Source organism: Mesoplodon mirus, assembly GCF_964341445.2.
Source record: "Mesoplodon mirus genome assembly, chromosome: 11".
In the NCBI taxonomy this organism is placed as follows: Eukaryota; Metazoa; Chordata; class Mammalia; order Artiodactyla; family Ziphiidae; genus Mesoplodon; species Mesoplodon mirus.
The window spans coordinates 74,624,476-74,649,904 of record NC_138987.1 but is presented as its reverse complement, the minus strand read 5'-3'; the positions used below and the strand labels follow the sequence as shown (position 1 = coordinate 74,649,904).

The following is a 25,429-nucleotide window of genomic DNA, read 5'->3' as shown; positions in this document are numbered from 1 at the left end:
TCACTCAGAGAATTCAGAAAATGAGCCCTGAGTTCATTCACATTTACTGGAAAAGCAGCTTCTGAAAATTCATATAACAACAGTAACACTTCCTCCACTTTTCTCCCCATTTGAAACCCAAATCCCTTTCCAATCAAGAGAAGTTATTTCCACCTTAAATTTAAATTTATCACAAATATTCTTCCTAACCTAGTGTATAACTAGGCCAACCAATATATACTCTTACAACTGGAGAGCTCGGTTATGAGAATATGTGTTCATATTCAGTTCATAATCAAGCAGTCCTCTACACAGAAAAGTTTATTAGCCATGTTCAGGGAAGAAATTTCTTATAATCTATTACACAATTCAATCATTTTTTTGTTTGTTTTGTTCTGTTTTAATTCATATAGTATCTAGATAGCCAAAATGAGACCTACGATTCTTGCATGCTTTTAAGCTACTGTATTACACTTTTGCCTAGAAAAACTAAGTTTCTCCATCTTAAGGGAAGTGGAAACCAATAAACAGAACTCCTTCCTCTCAATGTGAAGGAAGGCCATCAGGCACTGCTTCCAAAGGTAGAGCAAAAATATAAACTTTATATCTCTTTTTTTGTATTCAGCTTACATTCTTTCCCTCCTACTAACATGGTATTCTAAAGAGGGAATTTTAACCTTTAGTTCTGAACAGCATTATGCATGCTGTCTTATCAGAGAACTCTTATTAAAATTCAAGGCAAAACTATCTTTTTTATTAGGAATAAGAAAACTACTAATCCACCATAAAGTAAAGGTCATGAGCTTATCACATATATTGTGATAATAAAGTTATGAAACAAAATCTTGATGACAGGGACTTCCCTGGTGGTGCAGTAGTTAAGAATCCGCCTGCCAATGCATGGGACACGGGTTTGAGCCCTGGCCCAGGAAGATCTCACATGTTGCGGAGCAACAAAGCCCGTGAGTCACAACGACTGAGCCTACACTCTAGAGCCCACGAGCCACAACTACGGAGCATGCGCTCTAGAGCCCACGAGCCACAACTACTGAGCCTGTGTGCCACAACTACTGAAGGCCACGTACCTAGAGCCCATGATCCACAACAAGAGAAGCCACCACAATGAGAAGTCCATGCACCACAATGAAGAGTAGCCCCCACTCGCCACAACTAGAGAAAGCTTATGAGCAGTAACGAAGGACCCAACACAGCGAAAAATACATACATACATAAATTTTTTTAATTAGTTTCTACTTTATAACAAAGTGAATCAGTTATACATATACTTCTGTTCCCATATCCCTTCCCTGTTGCATCTCCCTCCCTCCCACCCTCCCTATCCCACCCCTCCAGGCAGTCACAAAGCAGGGAGCTGATCTCCCTGTGCTATGCGGCTGCTTCCCACTATCTATCTACCTTATGTTTGGTAGTGTATATATGTCCATGCCTCTCTCTCACTTTGTCACAGCTTACCCTTCCCCCTCCCCATATCCTCAAGTCCATTCTCAAGTAGGTCTGTGTCTTTATTCCTGTTTTACCCCTAGGTTCTTCATGACGGTTTTTTTCTTAAATTCTATATATACATACATAAATTTTTAAAAACATCTTTATTGGAGTATAATTGCTTTACAATGGTGTGTTAGTTTCTGCTGTATAAGAAGTGAATCAGCTACACATATACATATATCCCCATATCCCCTCCCTCTTGTGTCTCCCTCCCACCCGCCCTATCCCACCGCTCTAGGTGGTCACATAGCACCGAGCTGATCTCCCTGTGCTATGCGGCTGCTTCCCACTAGCTACCTATTTTACATTTGGTAGTGTATATATGTCCGTGCCACTCTCACTTTGTCCCAGCTTACCCTTCCCCCTCCCCGTGTCCTCAAGTCCATTCTCTATATCTCCATCTTTATTAAATACATTTATATAAAAAATATTGATGATAAAAGATTGATTATGGCTATTACTAACTATCTGAAAAAGAACTAGTTTCAGAGACTTATGCATTAGGCAATGTTTCATATCTTGGACCAAAATCATAAAAGCAAATCATAACCCAGGTAACTAATTCAACATTTCAAAAATATTGAACATTTATTTGAACAATAATAATAATTACAACCACCATTGAGTACTTTACTTTGTTCTAAGCACTTTTCACACATTACTTTAAATCTTTACCATAACCCCACAAGGTAGGTGTTAGTAGTCCTATTTTAAGATGAGAAAATTGACGTAGAGGGTCCCAACCTAAGTCGCTTTGGCTACAAAATATACATTCATTCTTTCTAGGACTCTCCTCTATTTCAGCATAGAATATATTAGGCTCCGGGAAGATTCAACAATAAGCCTATCCATGGTTTCTAATTTTAAGGGAATGGGAATAAGAGCATGTACCAAAAAACACAGGCTTACAGTACACATGCACCCCAAAAAAGCAATGTAGAGGCCAAGGAGTACAAGTCTGAACCAGATAGAGCCTGGGGCCTCCCAGCCTTTCTATTGCCTGGAGGCAAAATGGTTTCCAGACCAGAGCAGAGAATATTAAACTAGCAAATGTACAACAGTCTCAAAGAAAAACTCAGGCAATACCCATATTCTCCAGCACCCCAATCCCTCTTGTGGATTTTAACCCAAACCCTCACTCAGAGTGAAGAAGTTAGAGTGGAATTCTCAGGGTAACGTTCACTGAGTTTCAAAGCCAGCAACTTGGGCCTAGAAGCCATTAAAACAAGCTTGTCTTAGGGAACAATGGCTTGTCAGCAATATGGGTGGCTGAGTATACTCTGCCATCTCAAGTGAAGATTAATATGTAGCCATTAAAATTTCAGCTAATCACCTATAAATTATGAACATCTACTATAATATGCCTTCTGACACATAGCCCTGAAATTGCTTTCGATGATGTCAACAGTGATCTTCATATTGCTACATCAAGTGGTCACTTCCTGGCCTTCATCACATCAGACTACTCAGCAGCATTTGACAAAACTGTCCATTCCTTCCACTCTGAAGTAGGCTTTTCTGGTTTTTTGACACCACAATGCCCTGTTTTTCCCTTCTTATATTCTCAGACATGCAATCTCTCACTGTCAGAGCACAATTCCAGGCCCTCTTCATCTGTCTATCTTCACTTTTATATTAGGTTATTTAATCTATTCTTTGGCTTTAAATACCATCTACATGATGATAACTTCCAAATGTACATCATCAGCCCAGATTTGCCTCTAAGTAAAGACTCATGCATACAACTATCTTCTAGACGTATATGTGTGGTTGTCTTATGGGACCACGAGAATTAACATTTAAATTTTAAATATTTATTTTATACCACAAGCACCACCCCAATCTTGGTCCTTACCAGTCTACCCCTTGTCAATAAACGATATCACCATCTACTTGATTCCTTAGGCCATAAATGAGTCATCCTTTTCAACTCCTTTTTAAACGACCAACCCTACTCGTCACCACCTCATAAATTGTCAATTTCAACTCCAAAACATATCTCACAGCTGTCCTCTTCTCTCCCTATCTCCTGTCATCAGTTTAATTCAAGATTTTCTTCCTTCTCATGGACCACCTCAAAAGCATCCTATCTCTCTTGTTCCCCCTCCAATTCATTCTCCACATAACATCCAGAGTAAACATTTGAAAAATGTAAACATAGCCATGCAATTTCACTACCCTAAAAATCTTTAATAGCTTCCCACAGTACTTCAAATAAAACCTCTTTTCTTTGGACTATAAGACTTGCCCCTGTCTACCTCTTAAACTTCATTATAGGCCAGTATTCCCTCTTTCTCTTTGATCCAGACAGCTTGCCTTCTTTTACATCATTTTACACACCAAACCCTTCCCATCTGATGGCCCTTGTACTTGCTATATCTTCTTCATGGAATGTTCTTAGCACCACGCTTGCATGGCTGACTTTTTTTATCCTTTCAGCCTCTGGCTCTAAACACCCAGTCTAAAGTAGGTCCCCCAGCCCTACTATTATTCTCCTTCATAGCTCCTGTTTGTTTTCCCTCATAAAACTTATGCTTTGGAATTATATTAATACTTTTATTAGTTTTATATTTCCCTTACTAGAAAATAAGCTCCATTTAGGCACAGAATATACATATCTGTTTGGTTCATACAAGTACAAAATTAAACAAATGGTTAACTAAGGTGATCTTCAATATATTGTTCAGAGAAAAAAAATCAAGGAAAATTTATAGTATAATACCAATTTTGATTAAAATGTGTGTGTGTGTGTGTGTGTGTATATATATATATATATATATATATATATATATATATATACACACACACACACACAAAGAAACATAGAAGAAATTATACCAGAATGTATCAACTATATTCTAATTGTTTTTCACTATTTGTGGGTTTTCCTAATTTCTTGAAGTATATTTTACTTTTAAAATAAGAAGCATAAAACTTTTAAGCAGTGTTCTAGTTTTTTAAGTCATTCTATTATGAAAAGTGAAAACTGGCAATAATAAGAAATCCACAGATAAATTATGATTAGTTCAGCTCATGGGAAATATGTTGGTTCTTTCCCAGAGGATGGAATACATTAGCTATCAACCAAGTGATTAATCTTCTTGACTTGAAATAAAATTTAAGTCTTAGCTAATGCTACCACTAAATAAAGATTTTCTAATTCTTTGGAAAATGTACAGCTGCATATAATTCTGTTCAGATCAGAGAGGGTTAAATTTTTGAGGCAAGCAATTATTAAAAACAGTTGTTAATCGTATACACCAGAAACAGCTACTTTTGAAAGAATTGTAATTTGTATCCTAAAACATCTTTTTCTGAATATCAACAATACTGGGTTGTCAGAAGTACCTACAAATCTGATTACAGTAACCTCTGGCACAATGAATATATCTAAATATGTGGACAGCAGAGCAGTTTAACATAATTATACAGTACTAAGTTTCTTCATTTCATAAATTGAAAACTGTTAGAAAAAAATGTTTTTACTAGCCAAGTGTGAAAGTTCTCAGTCACCTGAAAAAGCATGTAAACTGTTAATTTTGTTAGAAAATAAAACACTGTTTCTTGTAAAACTTTAAGCAAAAAAAAAAAAACAATTCACAATCAAGTCATTGAAAAATTTCCTTTGTTTTATGCTTGAGCTAATTGGATAAATACCTGATTTTCCAATTTAGGAACAAATCTTACAGAAAATAACAGAATGGAAATACTTCTGATTTTTAAATCAACTAACTGTTAAACTCCTTCAGAAGAACAGTATTGGAAAGAATATTCAACTATTTATTGCACCAAGCAAATGAACTCTGTTATGAGAAAAATGTTCAAGAAGGTTTAATATATGGTGAAGGCTCAGAACAATCACACAATCTCACATTCATTTGTCAACTAAAATGAAAGTGATGAAGAAAAAAGGTCATGTGGACTAGTGCACATCTTTATTTCAGTTATTAAATTAGAATTAAATCTTAGTAGCAGTGATATATAGAGGACAGTCTCCAGAGATTAGACAAGAAGACTAGATAAACTGAATAGTGCAGATAGAATATTAAGACAAAGTAAAATAAAAACACTCAATTTAGGGCTATATATATCTAACCTGCATAAAGGATGCCAAGTGTAAGCATGCACAAGTGCACATGCATGCATGCACACACACACATGCTCACATACATGTACACACACAACCAAAATTGAAGATTTACATTCTTAAACACTTCCTCCTGGGAGTTAAACCCTGGGATTACCAGAGAATCCATGGACATTTTCCTCTGAGGGAAAAAGATAAGAGTTCTGTCATGTAACTCATTATCCAAGACTTTTTTTTTTTTTAACAAATCAGTGATCTGAAATTCACTTAATTAAAAGCAGACAAGTAGAAAATCTGAAGGTTTTGTCTAGATCTTACATTATTATAGATGAATGAGATGTGGTTATAGATGTACACACACACAGACAGAAAGAGAAGTAAATTGACTTCCTTCTAATATTCTTGGTTAAGAGAGAATATTTTATATAAGGAAATTTCATTCACTTTTTGAGATGTTTTATTTTTAGGAATGAACCTAAATCAATTACCATAAAAAAAAACACCTTGATTATATCTCTGTAATTATCACATATAAAATATAGACAAGGGCTTCCCTGGTGGTGCAGTGGTTGAGAGTCCGCCTGCTGATGTAGGGGACACGGGTTCGTGCCCTGGTCCAGGAGGATCCCACATGCCGTGGAGCGGCTGGGCCCATGAGCCATGGCCGCTGAGCCTGCGCTCCACAACGGGAGAGGCCACAACAGTGAGAGGCCCGCGTACCACCAAAAAAAAAAAAAAAAAATATATATATATATATATATATACATATATATATATATATATAGAGAGAGAGAGAGAGAGAGACAAGAGACAAGACTAAACTCCATCAATTAAAAAAATTAGATTATAGTATTTTCAAACTTAAAACATTTAATATTAAATCATGTTTTAAAAAAGAACAATAATGTAAGGAACTGCTTTTACTATGTCATTCATGGCTATTAATTCTGTGATTAGTGACATTTTTTACCATGTGAAGAGAAAAGAAATGGACTCAATTTATCCAGGAGGTCCTTACTGGGGAATATGGGTTAATTTTGTCACATACCAGTGGGATTTTCATTTATGTGAGAAAATTATTTTTAAACAAATTGGGCAGATTATTATTTTAATATGCTCAATTATTTTAAATTAGATTATTTTATTTAGATGATTTCCTAAATTTAATTGAAATAAACTTGAAAAATGTATTCACACCAACTCTGAAATTTTTGAATATTTAAAAGCAGTTCTATAGACACGTGCAATAAATGTTGTTGATTGGCATTCACTAAAAAGTAGGCAATAATTAATTTCATATACTCAAACTAATTTGTAATCAATTATCTTAAAATTCCTCCAAATCAATAATTCCTAGATTTTTTTGAATTATTAAATTCTCTTACTGCCTTTCTTTATGATGCAACACTCTTCCTCCCCATCCTGAAATTACTGTATTTAAGACAGATCTTTAGGATAGTTTCAACATGGAAATTCTTAAATTCTCAATGCTTATTTTTGTGAGTTTTATTCATTTTAATTTTTTGTTCAGAACTTTATAGAAAAGTAGAAACACTGCAAAGCTAAGTCTACAAATTATTTTCATTCAAAAGCAGTCAGAATAAACTTTTAGTTCTCTCTATGGCAAATTAGGTTGTTTCAGACCAACTTTTCCCCTGAGAACAACTAGAAAAGTCAAACAACATATTAAAACAATTGTTTTGCATGCACAAGAGAGCTAACAAAAATTTAGAAATTGTGGAAACAAAAACCTGGAAAAAAGAGAAGCAAAAAGAGGAGCCTGGTAGGATCCTGTATTTGAAAAAGAGAAGCAAGTTGAGCAGAAATTTCCAGTCTCATCCACCTAGGAGAGACAATGGAGTTTAAAAAACTACATGCATGTTCATTCTATATTTCTTTACACATTTTGATATGTTTTAACTTTTTAAAATAGGGATTAAAAATAAAGTAACAAATGTTTGGGGTTAGGATCTCAAAAGGCTACACCAAGGAGTAAAGATGAATTAAAAAATTAATCTTCAGGAGGAATAAAGCTCAACTTAGTCAGTCAAATCTTAACTGAACTACAGTGTATTTTTCTAGCCTAGCTGTCTCTCCATAAGCAAAAGTAAACTCACTCTGAAGAAATATAAATTCATTCAAAGCCTCAAGTTATCACTAATTGTTCCTATACAATATCCAGCAATTATTATCAGGCATGAGAACTTCTGCTTCCAGCTCAAATGGAGTCACTTATAAGAGACAAATACTTCTGAGAACCAGAAAGGGTAAATAAAATACAAAAACGTATTATTTGATATTATTGTGGAGATGCAAAGACAGCCAAGTGCTGAAAAGCCTAATGCTGGAGAGAAGGGAAATTAACGTGAGCCCAACTTTTGCTTGGAACAAACAGTGACAAAGTAAAGAGAAAGTCCAGATAAAAATGGAGAGAGAAGCAAAGCCAGAAGTCTCAGCAACAATTTGCCATACTTTTGAGAACTGTATAACTAAACAGAGGCAGGAGTTTTGTGAAGCTAGAAAAGCTATCTGAAACCAAATTCCTTTCAAATTTCAGGAAAACTAAAGGTATCAAGGTCCAATTACATACAAAGTTACCATTAAAAAAGGAGATTAGAGGGCAGAATAATACCCCTACTGGAAATGAATGCATGACAAAAGATATACTAAAAACCAGATCAAAACTGTAATGTAGTATTTCAAATGGAGATAAACACATAAAGAAAATTATAGAAAACATGAACAGTATAAATCAGAATTAGAAACACTGAGAAATGAGGTGACAGAAATCAAGGAAGAAATATATATACAATAAAACATTTTAGAAATGACAGAAACTAGTAAGGACACAAGAATAAATAAGTGCAATACATAATACCTTAATACAAGTTGGAGGGAAATTTTTGTTTTTAAGAATCAAAAAAAATGAAGAGAGAAGGTAGCAAATTACATGAAGAAAATCAAAGCAAAGAACAAATATTAAAAACAAAATTCATTAGCACATGACTTAGAGAAAAATAAAATTAGATTTTCACCAGACTTTTTGATGGAAATGCTTTATGACAAAAGAACATGGAATAACATACTTAATATACCTAAGGAAAGTGTGATCAAAAGATTTTCTATTCTTCATATTTAAAGGGCACAGATTGTTATCAACATAGAAGAACCAGGGGAATATTTTTCCCATGAACTTTTCTTAAGAATCTATACTAGAGATCGTGCTTTCAATAACCACAATGCCTAGAGAGATATAGATTTTCCTTGACTTACAATGGGATTACATCCTGATGAACCCATCATAAGTTGAAAATATCCTAAGTCAAAAATGCATTTAATATACCTAACCTACTGAACATCTCAGCTTAGCCTTAGCCTACCTTAAAAGTGCTTACTTTTAAGAACACTTTTAAGAACATTTAACACTAGTCTACAGTTGGGCAAAATAATCTAACACAAAACCTATTTTATAATAAATACATTATAAACATTTTATACTAAAGTGTGGAATATCTCATGTAATTTATTAAATACTGTACTGAAAGTGAAAACCAGAATGGTCCTGTAGGTACAGAATGGTTGTAAGTATTTCAGTTGTTTACCCTCATGATTGTGTGGCTGGCTGGGAGCTGTGGCTTGCTGCTGCTTCCCAGCATCACTAGAGAGTATTTCTAGCTCTGGAAGAGATCAAAATTCAAAGTTCAAAGTACGGTTTCTACTGAATGCCATTCACACTATTGTAAAGTCACAAAATCATAAATTGAACACATGGAGTAGTGGAGAGAATTATTTATAGAACTAAGACTAAATTAGAGCTAAATGAGAGTATGCAGTGGCAATATAATTTGATAATGTTGATACAGGGTAATATTATTCTAACAAACAAGTGAGAATTCCCAGTGATCTAGGCACTAAACATCAATGGATACTAACACTAAAAAAGAGTGCCTCCTAATGAAAATTCACATGACCAACGATAGATTTGTTAAAATAACTAAACCTGTGTCTGATCACCATTTGGAGTCAGCCTGTCAAACTGAAGATATACAAAGAACAGAAAAACATGATGAACTGAACCATAAGCATATAGTCAGTAAGATCCTGACTATGGAACTATAGATCAAATGGTCCAGATTCTCTAGGAGACAAGTTGAAAGAAAACCAAAGGAATGCAGGGAAAGTTGTAGGTGAAAACAGAAAGAAATGTATGCCAGTTCTTTTTTTTTTTAAGTGTTTAAGACTGAACTATAATGTCGAGAGGTACACACTTGGATGAAAAAACCATAAATGCACAGGCACACACACACATCATTACTCCATGAAAACAGAGAGCTCTGATTAAGAGGAGCATGTGGCAGGAATCTTTGGGTGGCTGGCAAAGTTCTATTTTTTTACTTTGCTAATGGTTACAAAGATGTTTGCCTTATAATAATTCACTAAGTTTTCTACTTTTTATATTGTTTTCTCTATATTTACAATAAAAAAGAGAAAAAATTCAAAATAAAGACTTCCCCATTAAAAACAATTAAGACAATTCACTCTGGCTGTATAAATGCAAAATTGCACAAACAAATTTTAAAGGGATTTATTCATTCAGAATAAAAATGATCCTTGAAGGAAACATACAAATGCAACAAGAAATGAAGAGGACGTGATAGGAAATATATGAAAATATATGGAAAATAAGACTATTGACGATATAAAACATAATAAAATGTCTTGTGTGTTTAAATTATATGCAAAATTGGCACTCATTATAATGACACCAAAGACGGGAGTGGAGATAATAAGCTACTTTTTTTTTTAACATCTTTATTGGAGTATAATTGCTTTACAGTGCTGTGTTAGTTTCTGCTATGTAACAAAGTGGATCAGCTATATGTATACATATAACCCCATATCCCCTAGCGCTTGCTTCTCCTTCCCACTCTCCCTATCCCACAAGTCTAGTTGGTCACAAAGCACCGAGTTGATCTCCCTGTGCAATTAAGCTGCTTCCTACTAGCTTTCTATTTTACATTTGGTAGTGTATATAGGTCAATGCTGCTCTCGCACTTTGCCCAAGCTTACCTTTCCCCCACCCTGTGTCCTCAAGTCCATTCACTATATCTCTATCTTTATTCATGTCCTGCCCCAAGGTTCATCAGAACCAATTTCTTTTTTTTTAGATTCCATATTTATGTGTTAGCATACGGTATTTGTTTTTCATTTTCTGATTTACTTCACTTTGTATGACAGGCTCTAGGTCCATCCACCTCTCTACAAATAACTCAATTTCATTTCTTTTTATGGCTGAGTAATATTCCATTGTAAATATATGCCACATCGTCTTTACCCATTCATCTGTCAGTGGACACTTAGGTTGTTTCCATGTCCTGGCTATTGTAAATAGTGCTACAGTGAACATTTTGATACATGACTCTTAGAATTATGGTTTTCTCAGGGTATATGCCCAGTAGTGGGATTGCTGGGTTATACGGTAGCTCTATTTTTAGGTTTTTAAGGAACCTCCATACTGTTCTCCATAGTGGCTGTATCGATTTACATTCCCACCAACAGTGCAAGAGGGTCCCCTTTTCTCCACACCCTCTCCAGCATTTATTGTTTCTAGATTTTTTGATGATGGCCATTCTGACTGGTCTGAGGTGATACCTCATTGTAGTTTTGATTTGCATTTCTCTAATGATTAGTGATGTTGAACATCCTTTCATGTGTTTCTTGTCAATCTGTATACCTTCTTTGGAGAAATGTCTATTTAGGTCTTCTGGCCATTTTTGGATTGGGTTGTTTGTTTTTTTGATATTGAGCTGCATGAGCTATTGTGTATTTTGGAGATCAATCCTTTGTCTGTTGTTTCATTTGCAAATAATTTCTCCCATTTGGAGGATTGTCTTCTAATCTCCTTTATTGTCTCCTTTGTTATGCAAAAACTTTTAAGTTTCATCAGGTCCCATTTGTTTATGTTTCTTTTTATTTCCATTTCTCTAGGAGGTGGGTCAAAAAGGATCTTGCTGTGATTTATGTCATAGAGTGTTCTGTCTATGCTTTCCTCTAAGAGTTTTATAGTGTCTGGCCTTACATTTAGATCTTTAATCCATTTTGAGTTTACTTTTGTATATAGTGTTAGGGAGTGTTCTAATTTCATTCCTTTACATGTAGCTGTCCAGTTTTCCCAGCACCACTTATTGAAGAGGCTTTCTCTTCCCCACTGTATATTCTTGCCTCGTTTATTAAAGATAAGGTAACCATATGTGCATGGCATGGGTTTGTCACTGGGATATCTATCCTGTTCCATTGATCTATATTTCTATTTTTGTCCCCATATCATACTGTCTTGATTATTGTAGCTTTGAGGTATAGTTTGAGGTTAGAGAGCCTGATTCCTCCATCTCTGATTTTCTTTCTCAAGACTGCTTTAGCTATTCCGAGTCTTTCATGTTTCCATACAAATAGTGATTTTTTTTTGTTGTTGTTGTTCTAGGTCTTTTAAAAATGCCATTGGTAGTATGATAGGGATTGCACTGAATCTGTAGATTGCTTTGGGTAGTATAGTCATTTTCACAATGTTGATTCTTCCAGTCTAAGAACATGATATATCTCTCCATCTGTTTGTATCATCTTTAATTTCTTTCATCAGTGTCTTATAGTTTTCTGCATACAGGTCTTTGGTCACCTTAGTTAGGTTTATTCCTAAGTATTTCATTCTCTTTTGTTGTGATAGTAAATGGGATTATTTCCTTAAATTCTCTTTCAAATTTTTCATCACTTGTGTTTAGGACTGCAAGAGATTTCTGTACATTAATTTTGTATCTTGCTACCTTATCAAATCTACTGACTGGCTCTAGTAGTTTTCTGGGAGCATCTTTAGAATGCTCTCTGTATAGTAGTATCATGTCATCTGCCAACAGTGACAGTTTTACTTCTTTTCCAGTTTGGATTCCTTTTATTTCTTTTTCTTTTCTGATTCCTAGCAGTGGCTAAAACTTCCAGACTATGCTGAATAATAGCAGAGAGAGTGGGAAACCTCATCTTGTTCTGGATCTTAGAGGAATGGTTTCAGTTTTTCATCATTGATAATGATGTTGGCTGTGGGTTAGTCACAATATGGCCTTTATTATATTGATGCAGGTTCCCTCTATGCCTACTTTCTGGAGAGTTTTTTATCATAAATGGGTGCTGAATTTTGTCAAAAGCTTTTTCTGCATCATTGTGATTACCATATGCTTTTCATCCTTCTATTTGTTAATATGGTGTATCACATTGATTGATTTGCACATATTGAAGAATCCTTACATTTCTGGGATAAACTTCACTTGATCATAGTGTATGATCCTTTTAATGTGTTGTTGGATTCTGTTTGCTAGTATTTTGTTGAGGATTTTAGCATCTATGTTCATCTATGATATTGGCCTGTAGTTTTTTTCTTTGTGCCATCTTTATCTGGTTTGGTATCAGGGTGATGGTGGCATCATAGAATGAGTTTTGGAGTGTTCCTCCCTCTGCTATATTTTGAGAGTTTGAGAAGGAAAGGTCTTAGCACTTCTCTAAATGTTGGATAGAAGTTGCCTATGAAGCCATCTGGTCCTGGGTTTTTGTTTGTTGGAAGATTTTTCATCACAGTTTCAATTTCACTGCTTGTGATTTGTCTGTTTATATTTTCTATTCCTTCCTGGTTCTGTCATGGAAAGTTGTGCTTTTCTAAGAATTTGTAGATTTCTTCCAAGTTGTCCATTTAATTGGCATATAGTTGCTTGTAGTAATCTCTCAAGATCCTTTATATTTCTACAGTGTCAGTTGTTACTTCTCCTTTTTCATTTCTAATTCTGTTGATTTGAGTCACCTCCCTTTTTTTTCTTGATGAGTCTGGCTAATGGTTTATCAATTTTTTTATCTTCTCAAAGAAGCAGCTTTTATTTTTATTGATCTTTGCTATTGTGTCCTTCACTTCTGTTTCTTTTATTTCTGATCTGATCTTTTTGATTTCTTTCCTTCTGCTAACTTTGGGGTTTTTTGTTCTTTTTCTAATTGCTTTAGGTGTAAGGTTAGGTTGTTTATTTGAGATGTTTCTGTTTCTTGAGATAGGGTTGTACTGCTATAAACTTCCCTCTTAGATCTGCTTTTGCTGCATCCCATAGCTTTTGGGTAATCGTGTTTTCATTGTCATTTGTTTCTAGGTATTTTTTTATTTCCTCTTTGATTTCTTCAGTGATCTCTTAGTTATTAGGTAGCATGTGTTTTAGCCTCCATGAGTTTGTATTTTTTACAGGTTTTTTTCCTGTATTTGATATCTATCTCATAGCACTGTGGTCGGAAAGGATACTTGATACAGTTTCAATTTTCTAAGATTTACCAAGGCTTGATTTGTGACCTAAGATATGATCTATCCTGGAGAATGTTCCATGAGTACTGAGAAGAAAGTGTATTTTGTTGATTTTGGATGGAATGTCCTATAAATATCAATTAAGACCATCTTGTTTAATGTATCATTTAAAGCTTGTGTTTTCTTATTTATTTTCATTTTGGATGATCTGTCCATTGGTGAACGTGGGTTGTGAACATCCTCTACTATTATTGTGTCACTGTCGATTTCCCCTTTTATGGCTGTTAGCATTTGCTTTATGTATTAAGGTGCTCCTATGTTGGGTGCATAAAAATTAACAATTGTTATATCTTCTTCTTGTATTGATCCCTTGATCATTATTCAGTGTCCTTCTTTGTCTCTTGTAATAGTCTTTATTTTAAAGTCTATTTTTTCTGATATGAGAGTTGCTACTCTGGCTTTCTTTTGATTTCCATTTGTATGGAATATCTGTTTTCATCCCCTTTTAGTCTGTATGTGTCCCTAGATCTGAAGTGGGTCTCTTGTAGACAGCATATATACGGGTCTGGTGTTGGTATCCACTCAGCCAGTCTATGTCTTTTGGTTTGAGCCTTTAATCCATTTACATTTAAGGTAATTATTGAGACATATGTTCCTATTACCATTTTCTTAATTGTTTTGGGTGTGTTTTTGTAGGTCTTTTCCTTCTCTTGTGTTTCCTGCCTAGAGAAGTTCCTTTAACATTTGTTGTAAAGCTGGTTTGGTGGTGCTGAATTCTCTTAACTTTTGCTTGTCTGTAAAGGTTTTAATTTCTCCATCAAATCTGAATCAGATCCTTGCTGGGTAATCTTGGTTGTATGTTTTACCCTTTCATCATTTTAAATAAGTCCTGCCACTCTCTTCTGGCTTGCAGAATTTCTGCTGAAAGATCAGCTGCTAACATTATGGGGCTTCCCTTGTATATTATTTGTTGTTTTTCCCTTGCTGCTTTTAAATTTTTTCTTTGTATTTCATTTTTGATAGTTTGATTAATATGTGTCTTGGCATGTTTCTCCTTAGATTTATTCTGTATGGGACTCGCTTCACTTCCTGGACTTGATTGACAATTTCCTTTCCCATATTAGGTAAGTTTTCTACTAAAATCTCTTCAGATATTTTCTCAGAACATTTCTCTTTCTCTTCTTCTTCTGGGACCCGTATAATTCGAATGTTGGTGTGTTTAATGCCATCCCAGAAGTCTCTGAGACCATCCTCAATTCTTTTAGTTATTTTTTCTTTATTCTGCTCTGCAGTAATTTCCACTATTTTATCTTCCATATTACTTATCCATTCTTCTGCCTCAGTTATTCTGCTGTTGATTCTTTCTAGAGAATTTTTCATTTCATTTATTGTGTTGTTCAGCATTGTTTATTTGCTCTTAAGTTCTTCTATGTCCTTTTTAAACCTTTCTTGTATTTGCTCCATTCTAGTTTCAAGATTTAGGATCATCTTTACTTTCATTATTCTGAATTCTTTTTCAGGTAGACTGCCTATTTCCTCTTCATTTGGTAGGTCTGGTGGATTTTTACCTTGCTCCTTCATCTGCTGCATATTTTTCTGTCTTCTCATTTTGTTTAACTTACTGTGTTTGGGGTCTCCTTTTCGTAGGCTGCAGGTTTGTAGTTCCCATTGTTTTCAGTGTCTACCCCCAGCGGGTAAAGTTGGTTCAGTGGGTTGTGTAGGCTTCCTCATGGAGGGCACTGATGCCTGTGTTCTGGTGATGAGACTGGATCTTGTATTTCTGGTGGGCAGGACCGAGTCCAGTGGCATGTTTTGGGGTGTCTGTGACCTTAGTATGATTTTAGGCAGCCTCTCTGCTAATGGGTGTGTTTGTGTTCCTTTCTTGCTAGTTGCTTGCCATGGGTCATCCAGCACTATAGTTTGCTGGCCTTTGGGTGGAGCTGGGTCTTAGCATTGAGATGGAGATCACTGAGAGAGCTCTCGCCAATTGATATTACTTGGGGCCAGGAGGTCTCAGGTGGTCCAGTGTCCTGAACTGAGCTCTCCCACCTCAGAGGGTCAGAACTGAGAACAGGCCAGAGCACCAAGACCCTGTCAGCCACATGGCTGAGAAGAAATTGAGAAAAAAAAGAAAGGAGAAAAAATTTTTTAATCTTAAAAATGTTATTAAAATTAAAAATATAATTAAAAAAAGAAGACAGCAACAAAACAATAAACAAATCCACCAATGATAACAAGTGCTAAAAACTATACTAAGGTAAACATAAAAACCGGAAACAAATCAGATGCAGAAAGCAAACCCCAAGTCTTCAGTTGCTCCCAAAGTCCACCACCTGAATTTTGGGATAATTCGTTATCTATTCATGTATTCCACAGATGCATGGTTTATCAAGTTGATTGTGGGAATTTAATCTGCTGCTCCTGAGGCTGTATGGAGAAATTTCCTTTTGTCTTCTTTCTCACAGCTCCTGAGGTTCAACTTTGGTTTTGGCCCCACCTCTGCGTGTAGGTCACCCTCAGGCATCTGTTCCCACCTAAGACAGGATGGGGTTAAAGCAGCGGCTGATTAGGTGGCTCTTGCTCATTCAGGTTGGGGGTGGGAGAGGTACAGTAGTTATAATTGGAATGCCTGTCGAGCTTTCAGAGGCAGAGGCTGGCATGATGTTGCAACAGCCTGAGGCACACCATGTGTTCTCCTGGGTAAGTTGTCCCTGTACCACAGGACCCTGGCAGTGGCATGCTGCACAGGTTTCCTGGCTGATGTGGATAGTGACCTGTGCTTGCACACAGGATTCTTGGTGGCTGCAGCAGCAACATTAGAATTTCATGTCCATCTTTGCAGTCTGAGCTGATAGCCGTGGCTCCTGCCTGTCTCTGGAGCTCGTGTAGGGAGTGCTCTGCCTTCTGTGGGCAGATGGGGAAGGAATCTCCTATACTCATGTACCCTGAAACAATGGTTTCTTGCCTCTTAGGCAGGTCCAGAGTTTTTCCTGGACTCCCCCCTGGCTAGCTGTGGCACACTAGCCCCTTCTGGCTATGTTCATGCAGCCAACCCCAGTCCTCTTCCTGGGATCTGACTTCAGAAGCCAGAGCCTCAGTTCCCAGGCCCCACCCACCCTGGCAGGTGAGCAGACAAGCCTCTCAGGCTGGTGAGTGCTGGTCAGCACTGATCCTCTGTGCAGGAATCTCTGCGCTTTGCCCTCTGCACCCCTGTTGCTGTGCTCTCCTCTGTGGCTCCAAAGCTTCCCCCCCCAAACCCACCCCCTGTCTCCACCAATGAAGGGGCTTCCTAGTGTGTGGAAACTTTTCCTCCTTCACAGCTCCCTCCAGAGGTGCAGGTTTTGTCCCTATTCTTTTGTCTTTGTTTTTTCTTTTTTCTTTTTCCCTATGCAGGTAGATGGGGATTTTCTTGCCTTTTGGGAAGTCTGAGGTCTTCTACCAGTGTTCAGTAGGTGTTCTGTAGGAGTTGCTCCACATGTAGATGCATTTTTGATGTATTTGTGGGGAGGAAGGTGATATCCATGTCTTACTCCTCCACCATCTTGAAGGTCCCTCTTGAGTTAAATGTTTTAAAGACCAAGCATTTTCGGAGAAGTTGTTACAAAACTAGTTTATAACAGATTCTAAAATATCCAGACTGTGTGTTGAAATCTTTAGGGTAACTATTAAAATAATGGTAAAAGAAAGTAAAACTAACAAGTTAATATTGGGGAAAATATATAGTGATATAGATAGATGATAGATAGATAGATAGACAGATAGGAAGAAAGAAAGATAGATGATAGATAAATATCCAAATCCAGGAAGGAAAGAAAGGAAAGATAAAAAATTTAAAATATGTGAATAAAATAAAAAGAAATGGTAAAATAGTTTTACCCAAACATATTGATAATTAAGTTAACTGTAAATGATCTAAACACTCCATATAAAAAACAAAAATTATGAATGTAAGTTTATTTTTAAGCTCAACTATCTGCTGTTTATAAGAGATACACTTCAAATATAAATACACAGGAAAGTCAACAGAAAATCCATGAGATAAGATAAACCATATAAACATTAAACAAATGTAAACTAGTCTAACTATTCACTTTCTAAGCAAAGTAGAATTTAAGACAAGAAACATTTCCACAGAAGAATAAACACCCTGAACATCTTGTCCTAGGAAATAAGGACATGCTAAAAGAATGACAGGGGCAATTTTTAACAGACACAGAAGCCAGCTTCAAGGTGCTCCCATTGGACAAATCTGGGACAGTTTGAGCACCAAAATAAATTATAGTATAATATGAAAATCCATTGAAAAGCAGAGGAAACTATAAGTCCACACTTACAAAATAAATAAATTAATTAAAAAACGTTTAATGAGGAAGGAGATATTTATATACTCTCAAAGTATCTTCCCAAATACTCATCAAGTACCTTCCCATCATAACTCCCAGCTTCCCATCCCAAAATTAATATTAACTACAAAATGGAAAAAGTAACTGTTTGGTAGAGAAGGCTAGCAGACACCACTTTGATCAAGTGATCAAAATTAACCTAACCAGAAATGGGACAAATCAAAATCTTATGCCAGGCATAAGAAGAGCACCATAACACTTCTGTGATATTCCACCCAAAGATGCATCATGAAGAAAAAAAATCACACAATATCAAAATAATAGAAATTCTGCAAAGTAGCTGGCATTCCATCCACAAAAATTGTCAAGGACATCAAGTTAAGAAAAGACTGAGAAACTAAAATCAAAGAGCCAAAAAAAAAAAAAAAAACAGTAAAGGAAAAGACAGCTACATGCAATAGGTAAATGTGAATGGGATCAATTTGCTAAAAGATATTATTGGGACAATAAGTGAAATTGAAAGGGGTCTTAAGATTAAATGGTAAAAATATGTCAGTGCTAGTTTCCTGATTCTGATTGTTATATTATGGCTTTCTAGGAGAATGTGCTTTATGCAATAGAGTATTCAAGCTCCATGGGGCATCATGTTGGCAACTTATTCTCAAATAACTCAAAGGAAAAAAAAATCTTTACACTATATTCACAACTTTTCAGTAAATTTGAGATCAATTTTAAAAAATTTTTTTAAACATTTTGAATCTGAATGTAAATAAAAGTATAACATAACAATACTTGTTGGATATACTTACAGCTCCTTTAAAGAGAAATTTATAGCCTAAAATGCCTGTGTAGAAAAGAAAAAAGATTGAAAATAAATATTAAGTTATCTATCTCAAGAACTTAGAACAGAACAGCAAATTAAAACCAAAAATGTAGGAAAAAGTAAAGATAATTGCACTAATCAATGAAATTCTTAAAAAACTAAATAGAGGTAGCCAACATAGGCAAAAGTGGCTTCTTAGAAAGGACTAATAAATTTGTCAGTGCAATAAATATCATGATTCGAGAGGAAAAAGTGAAACACTATGTGCAGATAAACCTCTGCCGAGATGGATAAAGGGAAAAAATAGAGAGAAAATTACAAATTATTAACATCAGAAAGTAAAAAGTGGGATATTGCTGTAGATCTTAGAGAAATATATATATCTTAACAGTATATTATGAGCAACTTTATGCCAATAAATTTGAGAATTTGGGTGAAATGAACAAATTCCTGGAAAAACACAGCATGCAAAATTGTCAGGACAGGAAACCGAAATCGTGAGTAGACAGATAGTTAAGAAAGAAAGTGGGGCTTCCCTGGTGGTGTAGTGGTTGAGAATCTGCCTGCTAATGCAGGTGACATGGGTTCAAGCCCTGGTCTGGAAAGATCCCACATGCCACAGAGCAACTAGGCCTGTGAGCCACAACTACTGAGCCTGCGCGTCTGGAGCCTGTGCTCCGCAACAAGAGAGGTCACAATAGTGACAGGCCTGTGCACTGCAATGATGAGTGGCCCCTGCTTGCCGCAACTTGGGAAAGCCCTTGCACAGAAACGAAGACCCAACATAGCCAAAAATAAATAAATTAATTTTAAAAAACGTGAATTTGAAATTCAAACTTCCCACAAAGAAATAGTCAGGCTCAGAATTCTTTAGCAGGAAATTTTTCCAAATATTTAACTCAGACATAACGTTAATCTTTCACATATTCTTTCAGAGAACAGTAAAAGAGGAAATATTTTCAAACACATTTAATGAGTCCTATTTAAGCTTAAGAATAAAAACGAACAACTTTATGTCAAGGAAGGAAATGTATAGATCAATAGCACTCATAAATAACATAATGCAAAATTCTAATAAATATTAGGAAAACATTGTAAGCAATATATTTAAAAGATAATATATCATGAATCAGTTGGATCATTCCAGAAATATATTTGTTTTAATACTGAAAATCAAGTAATTTACCACATTTACAAAATAAAGAAAAATCATATAAACATCTCATAGATGCAAATATATGAAAACTTTAGCCTTAATATCAGGAACAAGACAAGGATTCTTCCTATCACCACTTTTATTCAACACTGTGCAGAGGTAGTTGTCAGTACAATAAACATCATGATTAGAAAGGGAAAAATAAAACATTATGTGCAGATTACCATAGTGTATGAAGAAATTTTTTAAAAATTCAAACTATTATTAGTAAGTTAAGCAAAGTCAATTCAACTACTCCCCCCAAAAAATGACATTTTATATACTACAATAATAAATAAAAATGAGACATGACAAGTTATATTGGCATCAAAAAATATCTAATCACTAGGGACAAATACAGTTAAAGATGTTAATGGTCCCTTACACAAAAAGTGTAAAATATTATTCAGAGAAACTAAAGAAAATTTAAATAAATAGAGAAGTATCCGTATTCATGGATTGTATCCATATTTGTAGATTTTACATACTTCAATTCTCAGAAATTAACCTACAGCTTTAAACCAAACTCAAATCTCACAGTGTGTGTGTGTGTGTGTGTGTGTGTGTGTGCGTGCACAAGTACACGTGCATGTATGCATGTATGCATGTGTATGTGTATAAACTGACAAATTCTAAAATTTTGTGGTGATGTAAAAAGCTATGAATATCCTAGAACAGTCCATAAGCCAAATCTGGCCTGCCACTTGTTTTGTAAATTAAGGTTCATTGGGATATAGCCCTAATTAACCATTCATGTATTGTCTATGGCTGCTTTTATGCTACAATAGCCCCAGAGAACATAGAGACCACCTAGTCTAAAATATTTACCCCTGGCCCCTTTTTGTATCTTGTCCTTTACAGAAAAAGATTGCTGACCCCTGACCTAGAAAACCTTGAAGTAAAAGAAAACAACTACAAAGTACATACAACTAGTTATTAAGATAGCATAGTATAACACAATAGAATCCTCAACAAGGATTTAATCATCAATCATTAAGTCCTCACATATTTAATCATTTCATTTATGTCAAAGGTCATATGATTTACAATAAAGAAAGAAAATCTCTTCAACAAATGCTCCTGGGTCAATTCGATACCATATGGAATCAAAGTAAATTTTACCTCAAATCATACACAAAAATTAATCTCAGAGGAATTGTAGGTCTAAATATGAAAGTTAAAACAATAAAACTTCTAGAATATAACATCATCGTGTCCTTCAAATAGAAACATTCCTTAAACAGAACAAAAGCACAGATCAGAAAGGAATAATTTGATATTACAACCTAAATTAAAATTACAAACTTCTGTTCAACAAAATATATGGTTCAAAGAGTTAAAAGCCATGCTACAACAGGAGAGAAGATATTTGCAAGACATATAAGCAACAAAAATTCCTATCCTGAAGGCATAAATAACTCCTAAAAATCAGTAAGAAAATAGGCAAAACACCTGAACGTGCACTTCATAGGAGGATAGCCAAATGGCCATTAGGCCTATCAAAGGGTGCTCAGCCATATTAATCATCATGAAGTTAAACTCCAAACAAGATATCTTTATACTAACCAGAATGGAAATATGTTTTTTTAATTAACAATACAAAGCACTGGCAAAGATGTACTGCAATGAGAATGGCACATGGAAAATTCTAGAAAACAGTTCATCAGTATTTACTGAATATGAAAATATGAATACCCTGTGGCTCAGAAATTTTTCTCCTACATGTGCAGACAATAATAATTTACAAATATAAGATCTAAAAGACATGTACTGGAATGTTCTAACCAGTTAATCATAATATTCAGCAACTGCGAACAATCCAAAAATCTACCCAGAGTAGATTGGATAAATAAATTGGGGTATATTCATAAAATAGAAAACCATACAGCAACAAATATGAACAAACTATTGCCACATGCATGGATAGATTCCACACACATAATTCTGAGTGAAACAAACTAGACACAAATACATATATAATATAATCATTTTACTTATATGATGCTTAAAAAAGGCAAAATTATTTTATAGTGCTAGAAGTCAGGATACAGTTTAATTTGTGAGGAAGAAAGTGCACAAACAGAATTCCTGGATGCTAGCAATATTCTATTTGTAGATGTGGGGCAATCACATGGATGTATTTGCATCTAACGAATTCATTGTGCTGTATGATGTGTCCCCCTCATCTGGGTATGTTTTATTTCAATAAAAAGGTATACTAAAATTAGAACAGGAACACAGCCATTAAAAAGTAGGAAATTATGCCATTTGCAAAAACATGGATAAATCTTGAGGGCATTAGGCTAGTGAAATATGACAAAGAGAGACAAATACTGTATGATCTCACTTATGTGTGGAATCTAAGAAAACCAGTCATAGAAACAGAACAGATTGGTGGTTGCCAAGGGTGGGGGGTGGGAGAAATGTGTGAAGTTAGTCAAAAGGTAAAAACCTCCAGTTATAATATAAAGATAAGTAAGTTCTGTGGATGTAATGTACAGCATAGTGACTATAATTAACAATAGTATATTGCACATTTTAAAAGTTCTCATCACACAAAGAAAGAATATCTATACAGATATATCAAATCATTACGTTGTACACCTTAAACTTCCACAATGTTCTATATGAACTACCTCTCAGTAAAGCTGGAAAAAAAAAAAATAAAAGCCAAAAAGGAAAAAATAGTTCGAGAAGAAAATTATTCTGGATTTGTTTTTCAGCTAACAATCAGAAAAGTTCTGTTAAAGTATAATTCTTGGACTTCCCTAGTGGCACAGTGGTAAAGAATCCACCTGCCAATGCAGGGGACATGGGTTCAATCCCTGGTCCAGGAAGATCCCACATGCCGCGGAGCAACTAAGCCCGTACACCACAACTACTGAGCCTGCGCTCTAGAGCCCACGAACTACTGAGCCCACGTATCACAACTACTGAAGCCCGTGTGCCTAGATCCTGTGGTCGACAACAAGAGAAGCCACCACGAGTCAGAGAGGGGGGACGGAGGAAGATGGCGGAAGAGTAAGACGAGGAGATCACCTTCCTCCCCACAGATACATCAGAAATTCATCTACACGTGGAACAACTCCTACAGAACACCTACTGAACGCTGACAGAATATCTCAGACCCCCCAAAAGGCAAGAAACTCCCCACATACCTCGGGAGGGCAAAAGAAAAAAGAAAAAACAGAGACAAAAGGATAGGGACGGGACCTGCACCAGTGAGAGGCAGTGGTGAAGGAGGAAAGGTTTCCAAACACTAGAAGCCCCTTCACGGTTGGAGACTGCGGGCGGCGGAGGGGGAAAGCTTCTGAGTAGCTGAGGAGAGCACAGCAACGGGGGTGTGGAGGGCAAAGCAGAGAGATTCCCGCACAGAGGATCGGTGCCCTCAGGCACACACCAGCCCAAGAGGCTTCTCTGATCCGAATGCTGGGGCGGGCGGGGCAGGGAGCTGAGGCTCGGGTAATGGGTTTCAGTCCGAGCGCAGGGAGAGGACTGGGGCTGGCGGCAGGAAGAGAGCCTGAAGGGGTTAGTGCACCACGGCTAGCCCAGAGAGAGTCCGGGGAAAAACTCTGGAGCTGCCGATGAGGCAAGAGACTTTTTCTTCCTTTTTGTTTCCTGGTGTGCGAGGAGAGGGCATTAAGAGCGCTGCTTAAAGAAGCTCCAGAGACGGGCGCGAGTCGCGGCTAAAGGCGCGGACCCCGGTGACAGGCGTGGGACACTGGGGCTGCAGCTGCCGCCGCCACAAGGCCTGTGCGCGAGCGCAGGTCACTGTCCACCCCCACTTCCGGGGAACCTGTGCAGCCCGCCACTGCTGGGGTCCCGGGACCCAGGGACGGCTTCCCCGGGAAGGCGCAAGGAGCGCCTCGGGCTGGTGCAACGTCACGCTGGCCTCTGCCGCCACAGGCTCACCCCGCACTGCGTGCCCCTCCCTCCCCTCGGCCTGAGTGAGCCAGAGCCCCGAATCAGTGGATCCTTTATTATTTTTGTTTTTGTTTTTTTTTTTTTGGTGGTATGCCGGCCTCTCACTGCTGTGGCCTCTCCCATTGAGGAGCACAGGCTCCGGACGCGCAGGCCCAGTGGCCATGGCTCACAGTCCTAGCCACTCCGTGGCATGTGGGATCTTCCCAGAACGGGGCACGAACCTGTGTCCCCTGCATCAGCAGGCGGACTCTCAACCACTGTGCCACCAGGGAAGCCCTCGGGGGCTCCTTTAAACCCGTCCTGTCTGATCAAAGAACGGATGCCCTCCGGCGACCTACGCGCAGAGGCGGGGCCAGGTCCAAGGCTGAGACCCGGGAGCTGTGAGAGCAGAGAAGAGACAGGGAAATCTCTCTGTGCAGCCTCGTAGGCAGCAGATTAAAGATCCACGGTCCGCTTGATGTGCCCTGCATCTGTGGAGTGCATGAATGGACAGCGAATCATCCCAAATTGAGGAGATGGACTTTGAGGACAAGATTTAAGATTTTTTCCCCTTTTCCTCTTTTTACAACGAATTATCCCAAATTAAGGAGGTGGACTTTGAGAGCAAGATTTCAGACTTTTTCCCCTTTTCCTCTTTTTACAACGAATTATCCCAAACTGAGGAGGTGGAATTTGAGAGCAAGATTTTCGATTTTTTCCCCCTGTTCTCTTTTTGTGAACGTGTATGTTTATGCTTCTGTGTGAGATTTTCTCTGTATAGCTTTGCTTCCACCATAGGTCCCAGGGTTCTATCCGTCTGTTTTTTTTTTCAATAATTACGTTTTTATTTTTAATAATGCTACTATGTTTTATACTTTATTCTATTTTACTTTATCTTGTCTTTCTTTTTTTCCTACCTTCCCTTCCTCCCTACCCCCTCTGCCACTTTCTTTCTTTCTTTCCTTCCTCCCTCCCTCCCTCCCTTCCTTTCACTCTACCTTTTTCTTTCCTTCCTCCCTCCCTCCCTCCTTTCTTTCTTTCTTTCTGTCCTTCCTCCCTCCCTCCCTCCCTCCTTCCTTTCTTTCCTTGTTCCTTTCTTTCTCTCTCTCTTTCTTTCTTCTACTAATTCTTTCTTTCTACTTTCTCTCCCTTTTATTCTGAGCTGGGTAGATGAAAGGCTCTTGGTGCTGCAGCCAGGAGTCAGTGCTGTGCCTCTGAAGTGGGAGAGCCAACTTCAGGACAGAGATCCACAAGAGACCTCCCAGCTCCACAT

At 36.9% G+C, this 25,429-nt stretch overlaps 1 protein-coding gene across 1 annotated transcript in view; it reads right to left on the bottom strand.

The window, feature by feature from the left end:
- CPNE8 (copine 8) overlaps nt 1-25,429 on the bottom strand; it is a gene marked incomplete at its 3' end in the record, with an annotated part of 339,332 nt that overhangs the window by 242,435 nt on the left and 71,468 nt on the right. Inside the window, exon 4 of the mRNA XM_082635327.1 lies at nt 19,073-19,079. Coding sequence (XP_082491453.1) covers nt 19,073-19,079 — 7 coding nt within the window. The remainder of the gene's footprint in view (nt 1-19,072; nt 19,080-25,429) is intronic.